This window comes from Macrosteles quadrilineatus, unplaced genomic scaffold (genome assembly GCF_028750875.1).
Source record: "Macrosteles quadrilineatus isolate MER2022 unplaced genomic scaffold, UCM_ALF_1.0 Scaffold_8__2_contigs__length_117827958, whole genome shotgun sequence".
Lineage (NCBI taxonomy): Eukaryota > Metazoa > Arthropoda > Insecta > Hemiptera > Cicadellidae > Macrosteles > Macrosteles quadrilineatus.
In genome coordinates this window covers 39609974-39623321 of record NW_026542601.1, presented here as the reverse complement: position 1 = coordinate 39623321, position 13348 = coordinate 39609974, and the positions used below count along the sequence as shown (strand labels likewise).

The following is a 13348-nucleotide window of genomic DNA, read 5'->3' as shown; positions in this document are numbered from 1 at the left end:
CTACAATTAATTCAGTCTTTTTTTATTTTTATAAATGAATAATCTTTAAACTTTAGCAAGACTATACGGGTATGTTTCAAAAGTAAAGTTATGTATGAGAAAAATATGGAATGTACCTACATTTTGTGTCATTTTTCTCTTAGAACTAAATAATGATTAAAGTTAAGATTTTTTGTTTTTCATATCATTAATTTATAATGTTTACTTTTAGGTGATGATCCCAGGCGATTCAACTCACCAACTTATAATGAAGTTGCTGCTGTAATTACATTAAATGCAGACCAAAGCATCCCGGAAAATGAGATGGTTATTAAGGAGCGAGGAAAACAGTTAATAACGCTCAAGAACATTGACAGCCGAGTAGAACCATTCACCTACCCTCTCCTCTACCCAAAAGGAACTTTTGGGTTTACTGTAGGGCTTCCTCTTAAAACGCCTTATGCAAGCCGTGCACACATGACGAGGATGGAGTTGGCTCAATACAGGTTAGCCTTTCGTCCAGAACAAGCCAAGGCTCTTCCTCCTGAACCATTGCTAGAGGGATTAGATCTAAGGTCGATTGGATTTAATGCTCTCCACTTTGGTGGTAGACTGTTTCAACAGTACGTCGTGGACACATACATCCGTGTTGAACGTGATCGTATTCAGTGGATCAAATATAACCAAAAGAAACTTCAAGCTGATCGGTATGCAGGAGTAACACATTTTCTAAATGAATTGGCTGAAAAGAAAAATGCTACAGTTGCTGAAAAACTGATTTTACCATCATCTTTTCCCGGATCAACGAGATATTTCACTGAACACTTTGAAGACGCTATGGCAATTGTCCGAAGGTTTGGCTCTCCAGACTTTTTTATCACAATAACGTGCAGTCCAACATGGCCAGAACTAAAAGAAGCTGCATGTATTGAGCTCTCTGATGGTTCTAAACTACAACAGTTCGCCCAAGAAAGACCTGACATTGTGGCTAGGGTAGCCAAATTGAAATTTGACAGCATAGTTGAAGATATCAGTAAGAAACAGATTTTTGGGAAGTCTTCTGCTTTTGTTTACACTATAGAATTTCAAAAACGAGGATTACCCCACCTACATCTTCTTGTCATCATGGCAAATGAAGACAAACTCCGGTCTCCAGAGGAAGTAGACACTTTCATTTCGGCAGAAATTCCTAATGATGACCCAGTTCTAAGGGAGTTGGTCCTCAAATGGATGATTCACAATCCATGTGGCGAACTTAATCAGTCTGCATCATGTATGGAGAATAAGGGTGGATCAGCTAAATGCCGCTTTGGATTCCCCAAAGCTCATCAAGAGTTTACGTCAATTGTTGACAACAAAAAACCGAATTATAAGAGACGGTATGACCCACAACTGGATCCAAATAACCCAGAATTTTCTCACGTCCATGCGGTGTACCGCAAAAACAGTGATGGACAAAAAGTTACACGGGACAATAGACATGTTGCTCCATACAATGGCTATTTACTGAAGAAATACATGTGTCACATAAATATCGAGTATGTTGGTAGTGTTAGAGCCGTTAAGTACCTCTATAAATACATTTATAAAGGGCATGACTGCGCAAATGTAAAAATTGTTGAAAATGTGGCCCGAATAATGTATAATGAAGCAGAAACATTTGTTGAGGCACGTTATATTTCGCCCCCTGAAGCATGTTGGAGGCTGGCTGGAAATGAAATCCAAAGGAAAAGCCATTCGGTGCAACGTTTGGACATCCATCTAGAAGGTCAGTACCGTGTGGGAAACATGGAACAGACACAAGAAGATGTAGCGGACACTGGCCTGAAAGGGTCCACCTTAGAGGCGTACTTTAAACACAACTCTAAACTTCACATAGAAGAAGAGAATGGGAATGAAGTAACCTACTACTTCTACTGGCAGATGCCAGAAAAGTACAAATGGTTAGGCAAAACAAGTGAATGGGTGGTACGACAGCGAAGCTCAAAAACTATTGGAAGGATCCACACCGTGAACTTGGTGGCCCAACCTGAACTTTATCACTTGAGAATGCTCCTCTTTCATACCAAAGATGCCAAAAGTTTTGAAGACCTTAAATTTGTAAATGGGACTGCCTATTCCACTTATAAACAAGCATGCCTGGCAAAAGGCCTTACATATGATGACCAGCAATGGATTGATGGGCTGCGGGAATCCGCTTTGTCAAAGATGCCGAGTGTCATGAGGACACTCTTTTGTCAAATCTTGATTCTCGGATCACCAGAAAACCCTAAACGTCTCTGGGATATGTTTAAGGACGAGTTGGCAGAAGATTTTCTTAGAGAAGCAGAGATTTCTGGAACCCCTCTAGAAGATGCTTACAACAGAGCATATAGAATCATAGCTTACAAGCTAAATACTGAAGCTACAGAAGGTAATAATCAACTTATAAATATTACTTATTACAAAACTTAAATTAAGTTTATTTTGGGTGTATACCCCTTCAAAATTTGTAATATATTTATTTATATTTTATTTTAAATGATAATATCTTTCTCTTAAACTGACAGCGAGTAGGTTAGCCATGCCAATGGTCGATGAATGTTGTCTATTGGTCTACCAAAGTTAAATATCAATCTTTAGTGAATTCCTTCAACATATCATACATAATACCATATCAATATTCAATTATTTTAATGTCTTTAAAAGTCATTTCAAAATAATTAACAAAGATGGTCTAATACAGTCCTTACTATTATTTATTAATCACAAATTTATAAAAAACAGATGATTTCAGAATCAAACCTTTGCAGATATTTTTATAACAGTCTTTAAAAACTAACCTAAAATATGTTAATTTAATATAAAAAAAAGGGTTGGAAATTAGTGTGTGTTTTAAATAAGAGAGCACAAACCCCATTTAATCATATTATTCACTCATGAATAATACATTCATGACACACATTATTCTAACCATTGTTGTAAACAGTACTTTAATTTGGGAGATATCGACCTTGAAACATACATAATTGCGGATCTTCCAGCAAAATAAATCGTCTTAATAACAAACATTTTGAGCCTTTGGGTGGTGATTGATCACCTATAATTACTCCCAATTATTTACCCAAATTCTTTCAGCTTTATTAACTTATCGTTATTTGTGATGTGTTCCAAAAACTTTAATGACACTTTTTAGAAATTTTTAACACTTAAACGTGCTTATTTTAGGACGCAACTTCCGTTTTTGGGTAGAGAACTATGGAATGGATGATATTAACGACTTCGAGATGAATGAGGAGGTTTTTAACGTAGGGCAATCTCATGAAATTGGCCATCGCCTCTACAACAACCTCAATGATAAACAGAAGGAATTTGTTGATGCTGTCATCCAAACACTTGATGATGAGAGTTCAGGTACAGTACACTGTTTATAAACTGAGAAATTCAGGTGCGAGAATACCTAGGATACCACTAATAGCATTGAACATATGTTTTAGCAATTCCATTTAACCAATGTTAAATAATGTTTATTTTCGGGCCAAAAACGTCATTTGTTGATGTTTATGATCCATACCGGGTATTTTTCTAGTAATCGTGTAGGATACCAATAACCTTGAATAATAGGGAGGTTACTTCAATATTTAGAACAGTATGTTTTGAAACTATTTAAATAATGGTCAAGCCTTTTTTTATTTACAAGTAAATGACATAGTTAGTTATCAAAATACAGTTTCAGTTTTGAAATAAAACATATGGTTTACACATATTATTTGTTGCAAAAAAAAGAACAAAAAAAACAGAATCCTACTGCATCAGCTTTTAGAAACCCGCAGACTTGGATAATATAAGCTAGGATAATAATGAAGTTAACTGTAAATTGTACATTTTTGTTTTTAATCAATGTCATCTGATTTAATTCATTTTTTAGCTTCAATTTTGTATACTATCTTTCTTTATACTATTCAAACAATGTCACCAGTTTTAAAATCCTGACTGTAACAAAACATAATGTTGTGATAGTACACATGAAATGATTTGTTTTCAGGACCAAAATGTTTCTTCCTTGATGGACCTGGAGGTACAGGGAAAACATTTGTCTACAATACCTTGTACCACCTCTGCCGAAGTCGAAACATCATTGTTAAATGCATGGCATTTACAGGCATTGCATCCATACTTCTGCCAGAAGGACGCACAACCCACAAGACATTTGGTCTTAAAGTTCCTTTGACTAATGATTCAAAATCATCAATCAAACGTGGATCTTCAAAATTCAAGGAATTGGAAGCAGTCAACATGTTCATGATGGATGAAGCACCAATGCTTCCTAAATACGGTCTTGACTGCATGGACGAGCTCCTTCGTGATCTAGGTGACAGGAACTCCCCATTTGGCGGGAAAATAATGATTTTAGGAGGAGATTTTCGACAGTGTCTACCGGTCCAGCCAAGGGCAAATCGTACCGAACTTCTAGACCTTTCCATCAAGAAAAGTGTTCTCTGGAGGTACTTCAGGGTTTTCTCTCTGGAACAAAATATGAGAGTTGATGCGGAAGAGGAGTGCTTTGCTAGGTACCTACTGAAACTTGGAAATGGAGAGCTTGATACCAACGCTGATAGTGAAATTGAACTCCCTAATGACATCATCACTAATACTAATGACATTGTTAACGAGATCTATGGAGAATGTCTCTCCGACGGAAACTTTGAGGACATGAAGGATCGAGCAATTCTTGCACCCCTAAACAAGGACGTCGACACAATTAACAACACCGTTATCAATTTAATTCCTGGAACCGAGACCATTTATAAAAGTTACGATTCAATTAAAGATGAACCAGAAGGTGCCTTAAAGTTCCCCCCAGAATTCCTAAACTCTATCGAGATTTCAGACCTACCACCACACCAGCTCAGACTAAAAAGTAATACCATTATCATGCTCCTTCGTAACCTTGACGTCTCAGAGGGTCTGTGCAATGGCACTAGACTGATAGTTACAGCACTCTGTCCTAACATAATAAAAGCCAAGATCATCACTGGTGAACACTCTGGCCGAGACGTGCACATACCGAGAATCACCCTTGATTCATGCAAGTCTCAGCTAGGGTGTTCACTACAAAGACACCAATTCCCTATTCGGCCAGCCTTTGCGATGACAATACATAAATCGCAAGGGCAAACATTTAAATATGTCGGCGTCGTGCTACAAACGCCTGTATTCATGCATGGCATGCTATACGTTGCATTTTCAAGGGTAAAGCGTAGAAGTGCATTGAAAGTGGTGGTACCGCCAGAAACAGGTGGTCGCACACGCAACGTAGTGTGGACCGAAGTTTTTAATTGATGTGGTTCGTGCATTTGAGAAAAGACTTTTGTTATATTATGAAATTCTATTTTTCTTTAACTATTTTTTATTTGTTTTGTTGTAAACATTTTCTTTGATAGTTAGTTTTATTGAAGGTATGCATTGTACTGTATCAGATGCAGGCAATTTCTTACTTGCTCTGCTCTTTAGGGATACTTTAAATGTATTGAAATATTTTGGAATATTTCATTTTTATATGATAATCTTATATTCTTATGTGAGCAATGTTTGCTTGCAGATCAAAAACAGCAAGGTCAAAGGTCGGGGTACCGCAGGGTTCGGTTATGGGCCACATTTGTTTTTAATTTTAATTAATGACATTAGTTTCAATTTAAATTGTAAGTCAACAATTTATGCTGATGACACCTCTTTACTTGTTAGCCATAGAGATTTAGATTGTATGGAAAATGTTGCCAATTCTGTTTTTAAAGATGCTGAAGAATGGTTTACAGTAAATGGATTGTTTTTAAATTCTAAAAAACACAGAGAATATTGGTGACCTTGAAAAAGAATCATGAATACCATCAATTTGTTCACTATAATGAAAATTTTGTAACATTACTTGGTATAAAAGTAGACTGTAAGCGGTCATAGTCTGACCATATTAATTTTGTAAATAATAAATTGCCCAGAGTTGTACATTTGTTAATAAATCTAAAAAGACATGTTTCCAGTAAATACTTGAAAATGGCATATTTTGCTTTTTATGAAAGTGTTATCTGGTGGATAATCTGGAGTAACGGAGTTGGAATTAAAAAAAATTTAATCAAACAAAAAAAAGCTGTTAGAGTTTTGCCGGACTCAGAAAGGTTAGCCCGCTCCAGGCCACTTTTTGTCTCATCGGGGACCCTGACTATTGTACACTAACTTGTATATTTTAGAGGTATTGATGTTTGTCAAAATTAATTTAAATATGTTTTCTGTCAGAGAAAAAATACATGATCATGTAATCAGATTTAGGAATAAATTAGATCAACAAAGGTTTAGGTTAAGTAAATCAATGAATTATCATGTTAATTTAGGTGTAACATTTTTCAACAAGTTACCATTGACTTTTCAGAGTTTGCTTAAAAAAGCACTAAATAGATTGTATAATTGGTTACAATTGAACCCATTTTGTACATTGGATGAATTTTTAAATATTAAAATAGAGTCTTCAAGCCTAGCCCAATTTTAGATTTTAAACATTACATGGTTTTTTGTGATGTTAGCTCAATTTAATGTTGCTTGTTTATCAATGTGAATCATATACAACTGTTTATTGAAAAATTTTGTAATTTTGTTGAATGTCTAATAAATGTCTTATTATTTGTCTTATTTGCTTGTATGTATAATTTCACAAAGTACTTGAAAACGGCTTTGACAACAGCCTTTAAATGTTGGAAATAATTTATTTCTAGCCTAAAAACGTAATTGACGACCACCAACATCTAAGGCAAATTCGCATTTCACTATACAACTCAATATAACAATATACAAATTTAACATTTGCCACATGGGCTGCTAAGTAGTTATGTTGGTTGAACAAAATAATAAGTAAAAAGAAAAACAAAAGACTTGTAACATATTGTGTTTATAATAAGCCAACCACAATATACTACAATTTACAGTACAAAGGGGGAAACATCATGTCACTATTGAGCAAAGATTACACTAATTTATCTATATAGGGGATATTTTCCCTTATATATTGATTAATTTTCAGTATAATCTTTGCTCAATAGTAATAATTGAAGTTCCTCTATATGGGGTTTTTTCCATTGACTGTAAAATAAAATAATTTGTTGTGGATTGTCAGGTTAAATTTTCCATCATAATAAATGGAAATTCCACTTGAAGTTAAATAATTAAGTCCGAAATTAGTTGTAAATAAGACTTGATATTGTGAAATCCGTGGATAAGTTTAAGTCATATTGTGATTAACCTGATAATAATAAAACACAGCTGGCCTAAAGATATTGCTTTAGCAACACTTAAGTTGCCTTTATATTGCTTTTACAATCGAAATCAACTATACCGAGCCATGGCTCGGTCCCCCGGTACTAAAGGTTTAAATATGAATTGTAATCCAACAGCTGGTCCTTCAGCTGCATTTTAAACACAGATTGTAAACCAGAGACAGACTAAACAGTTTATGAAACTGGATATTAAATATTCTACTTGTTTTTAATTGTAGCCTGATTGGGATAGGTAAATCACTTTTCAGTTTGTATGGTGTGTATACGGAAAAATGAAAGGGTATTGCATTATTTTTACCAATGAATTAAGTTGTGATCCGTATTAAAATGCGCAATTTGCTCATAAGTCCCCTCGTAATACAAAAATATGTAACTAAAAATATTTTAAAAATCACTTGTTGACAAAGGACACGTCACTTAAGACTACGGCGCTCATGTGTTTGACGGCTTATGATTTGTTGATATAACGCCAACAAAGTATCAGCTGTTTGATGAAGACGAGTTGTCAAGACTTATTGACAAATTGGCAGCGGAGACGACAGCTCAGGTGTCTTGACAGATATCTTCCTCTCTGTCTTGTCAAGTGCGTCTTCAGCGAGTGATGACTCGTAAGTAATCTGTTGTTCTGGAATTGTCAAGTTTTCTCATATACTGTACTTAAATGAGTTGACGTTACATATAGATGAATAACCTGTAATATTCTGTTTTCAATGTACAGCTGATCCTGGCTAGTGAAACAGCTGATCTTAGTCAGTAACAAAGTCATACCATAGATGAAGTAATATAACATTGGGTGAGGTGAATAAAAGGTAGTACATACTACGTAGTTCGTACTACATAGTTCTAGCACTTGCTCAAATCGAGGTGAATAAGAATTAGCTAAAACTAGGTAGTAAGTACTAGGGGTTCCCTATGTGATGTAGTAAGTACTACCTGCCTAGTACGTACTACCCCCTAGTACTTACTAGATTGATTCACTAATAAACAAGTCAAAACCGGCGCGCGGCGATAATCGGCTGTTTGTCATTCTAACAAATCATTGGTAAAAATTTGAATGAATGGTGTTTTTGGCCTCCGGGGGCCTCTAGGTCTTACCATGCCACCTACTGTAATAGCTACTTCCTTATAGGGAAATTTGCTAAAAGAGAAAATTGCAAAACGCAACAATCCTATCTAGATAAAAAATTATTATTTGAATTACGCTATGCAATTGATATTACTTTATAAACAATCAATTCCCAATTTTACATAATTCCTAATATGTAATCAATATCCTATCTACTGTAATTAAAAAATATTGTTTATTTAAATCAATTTGTTATTACATATTTAAATCTTATTTACGACCAATAAGAAGATACCTATTTAATTTGTACTAAAAAAATACCCCCGCCACAGCAAACCTGCAGACTAAGCGAATTTCAACTTGTCTGATTACATTTTTACTAAAATATTTCCATAAATAAGACATATTTATTCCTGATTTAAATAACATTAGATTTAACAAGTGCTTAGGTTTGCTGCTACGGGGAAGGTAAAAAGTTTTTTGACCATATGTTAACAGTATAGGATGAAATAAATAAATTTGCGAAATTTTTTCAATATATATCCATAAACAAGTACACTACAACAGTTTTCATTTTCTCCATAAGAATAACATGAGAATTTTAAATTACACTTTTTTTTATTTTCTCCGTTACCGTCAGACATATAACAGCGCTTCAATATACTAAATTATTTCTTTTTTTAAGCTCTACAAAATGGTTGAGAAAGAAATTGCAAAATTTTTTGTTTTTAGGGTAAAAAATGGGAAAACCCCCACTTACCTGGATCACCAAAATAACGCAGTAAAATTTCCTTTTTCTGTCGAGATGACAGTGCCTCTTCTCTCAACTTCCCCATTGCCAGGCAAAAACTCGTTGGTCAAAAATTCTCAAATCGCAGTAATTGCTTATAGTTACCAATATTTCTTAGTTCAAAGGTATGTTTTCCTGTTAAGAACTTGTAAAAACATCGCCATATTTGCAAACGACCAAACTGAAGCATGCCCTTGAGCGTACTACATAAAAATGAAGTAACTACTACGCCGACTGGTTTTTATTCACCGAAAGAGCCTAGTAGATACTACTTTCCCTAAGTGATGTAGTATGTACTAGGGGTAGTACGAACTAGCATTTTATTCACCTGCAAGTCGTAGTTTGTACTAGAGGCTAGTATCAACTAGCATGTTTATTCACCGAAAACCGAGTAAATACTTCGAAAAGAAGTACGTACTACCAAATACTACCTTTTATTCACCTCACCCATTACTTCATCTTGGTCACTCCAATCTCACACCATTCTACACCATCGATCTCTATTATTACTACATAGAGATCGATGTTCTACAGTCATGCTTCACTCAGATTTGGGTTACAATACGCACCTAGGTGGCGTCAATCCTCATCTCAATTGATTGATAACATTTTCAATGTCGTTTTTCGTATCCCAAAAAATGTTTCATAGTTCCGCCCGTTGCGCCAAGTCCAAGCCAGGTAGGGGTGAGTTGCCGGCAGAATGAATGTCCTTGTTTAGATGTTATCCTAACTTAATTATCCTAACCAAACCTAATCTAATATAACCTAACCTACTCAATTATACAGTCAAATAGGGCTGCCACTTGGCGTAGTTAAGGAACTTTTCGGGTGGCTCCCTGGAGTAGTTGGCGCAATTCAGGAATACCTGACTACCTGATGAGGGTCAGTTGTCGCAATTAATGCTCGCCACAAATCCTAAATTTACGAGGGGACACAGTTGGACAACACACTCAAAAACCTAATAGCAAAGCTGACGAAGTGTTTACCATTACCAAACGGTCTGTCTAATGCTCGCGCTTTGAAAGTCCCATCCGTCTCTTAGTGCGACTGAAACGGATCCTTGGAATTAATTAATTTCAATCAATCGCATTGATCTGCGTGACCAAAGGACGATATTCACTGATCGGACGTGACATGAACAGCTTGACCCAAAAGAGCAAAGGGAGTTAATAAACGTCCCAGTGTAACCTCACCCCCGTCAGGTAATTAAGTAAGGGGAACACAATAGTGCAATCACACGCTATTATTGTGATACCTGCTGCCGTTTGCTAATACCTCTAATTAAATTAATGGCTGAGGGTGGGACCATTTGGGGGTTACTTTGTCTGGCCTTCGTTCTAGTTAAAACTAAAAAAATCTTTTTAAAAACTTGAAGGGATTTCTATTAGCCTTGTAGATTAAATATCCTCTCAAGACAACAATAATCTCATTAATATCACGACTGGGACGGGTGGCGTCGTCCTGTAATCCAGCTACTAGGAGGTCACGAATTGTGGATATTTATAGGGATGCACTGTGGATGCGATGCTCACTGGTGTGGATTAACGTCCGCACTAGTGAGTACTACGACTATCCGCAGTACTATCCTGATAATTAGACCAATTCGTAAATTACAAGGAAAAATGTGGTTCGGATTCCACTATAAACTGTAGGTCCCTTAGTTGCCATTAGCTGTATGGGCTATTAATTAACAGCTGTGTCTAAGGAACATGTCGGCCTTAGTCACTAACAAGACTACAAGATCGCGCCACTCATCCTACACTCATCCTTCACTCATATTTGGGTTAAAATACGCACATAGTGGCGTCCCCATCTTAAATAATTGATATAATTGAATTGATTGATATAAATAAACGGGATAAGCATACTGACACATACTTTTATCCTATTATCTTGTTAAAAACAATAATGTGTGAGTGATTAGAGTAACTCCGCTATTCTATGAGGGAAATAGCATTTATTTTTTTAACTTATAAACCGGTCCGTAGTTTTTACATCGGGGGAATTTAAATTTTGTTTGGAGTTGAAAAGACCGTAACACCAAATTTATCAATTGGTTTGAGTAGTTTTTGTTAAATTCAGATTTTTCTGTTTTATGGGTTTTCATAAGAAATTGAAATAAAGACTTAACATTTAAAAAGAGGGAAAATACGTGGAGATAACATGAATTAGTAACCACATACCAAATTTCATCAAAATCTCTATACAAATCGCACAAAAGACTTTTGCATTCAACAGATAATTTATTATTTCGATCAATAATCCAATCTAGTTTGTTTGTTTTTAATTTTAAACTAAGCCTTTCTTCCTAATGTGTGAATGCCTAAGTAATCTGTCCAAATGCACATCAAGGTATTTTACTGTTTTTTTGTTATCTAATGTTACTGGGGGGAATCGGATACAGCGTGTAAACTAGCATCTACAACAAATATGTCGTCATTCAATACTCATGTTTATACTACCAACGTAATATTAGTAAATACAGCCACATACGTTTAGTTCGATTATGGTGTAAGTAACTATTGTATAACATAATTACTAGACTAGGCGGATTACCGGTGGGGAAGATTCAAACGGAGATTTCCGAGAAGGATACATAGAGATGGTATCTATCTAGAGGTAGTTATAAGGGGTGTGAAAGATTCAACCCCTGACACACATGTTACCCCAGCACCATTCACAACTATTCCTTTACCTGCAAGGGGTTTAAAACAGGGGACATTTGTGTATTGATTAAATACTACCATTGACTATTAAATAGTCAAAGATACTACACAGCAAAGCAATGATTATAACATGTAATTTGAAGAAAGTGGTAAACGAAAAAAAATTTTAAACTAATAATTATCGCAGCTAATACTAACACGGGGTATACAGTTTTGGGTTTTATCATAGATTAAAGATATGTTAGTCCTAAGACGCTAGGCACGACCCCTGAATTGTTTTTCACATTACTTCATGCTAGACCTAGGGGCTGCGGCTTAGACAAAATCCATTTGTGATTTGGCGGGATCTGAACCCGGGACCATAGGAGCTGAAGTCCCACGCTCTACCACTAGACCAGCTCGTTCCCCAGACATGTGTTCTCTTCAATCTGTGGTTCAAATCGATGATCAAAATAAGGGGGTTTTCAACACGTGTTACGTGTCTGGTATGAAGGGTCGAAGGAAATAAACGGTATCAGCAAACTACATACTTTCTCCCATTAGCTTACCAACAGCTCTTTTAATAAATGGGTAAGATGCGGGCGTAACTACGCTATTTTAAAAGAAAATCGCAAAAATTGCAATAACATCTGAACCATAAATTTTAATAGTAATGATAGATGTACTATTTTGTTTAGAGTCAAAAGGACCATAACATACTAAATTTTTATCAAAATGTATTGGGCCGTTAATGTGAAAGTCTGAGGTTTCAATTTTTGATAAGTTTTATGAAAATCACCATACAAATAAACATTTTCAAAAATGAAAAAAACACCAATGCCAAAAAACAATGCTAAAATGTTTATCAGCAAATCTGAAGTAGAGGAAGCTGAAATGTGTTCTGTGTCTTTTTATCTGTAAACAACAGGGGCTCTATACTTGTAATTTGGGTTGAGTAAAAAACACCCTGTATATATGTTTATGTTTATTACCACCATTCAATATATATTCGAGCATTACATCACTTCCAGTTATACATTACGGTACGTCCAGCCAGAGTGCACGCCGATTCAGATTCAGATTCCGATTCCGATTTTCGGCGGCAGGGAAATTCATTCTTGCATTCAAATGGAAGTGGCCATAAGTGCTGCAGGTTTCCGAGCCCGTGCGCAGGCACCTGCTTACCGGAATTTCTGGTTTCAAATTCAGATTCAGATTTTGCTCGTATGCATACTATTTAATTATTTTTTTTTTAGTTTTTATAGTAAAATATTTATTTTTTCATCCTTACTTTTAGGGTTACCACTAAGCGCTCTTCAGGAAAATTGTTTTGTTTTATACAATATGATGTCCAATTTTAATAATAAGTTTGGATGGTTTCGGGCTCCATTCAACGCAATATAGAAAGAAGCTCTATCATTTCTAACTATGGGGAAAAAGATAAATAATATCATGAACACCATTTATCAATGGCTGTAACTTCACAACAGTTTCAGACGTTATAATTTTACACGTTAATTCCCCATCCGACAATTCCATAACGATGACTGACTTGCTTCTTTGCTAA

General features: G+C 35.5%; 1 protein-coding gene across 1 annotated transcript; it reads left to right on the top strand.

The window, feature by feature from the left end:
- The first annotated feature begins 1104 nt into the window (after window positions 1–1104).
- LOC129000333 (uncharacterized) lies at window positions 1105–5301 on the top strand. The gene is made up of 3 exons (XM_054427296.1): window positions 1105–2392; window positions 3187–3372; window positions 4004–5301. Exons 1-3 carry the CDS (start codon window positions 1105–1107, stop codon window positions 5299–5301), a joined length of 2772 nt encoding a protein of 923 aa, XP_054283271.1.
- The last annotated feature ends 8047 nt before the right edge of the window (window positions 5302–13348 follow it).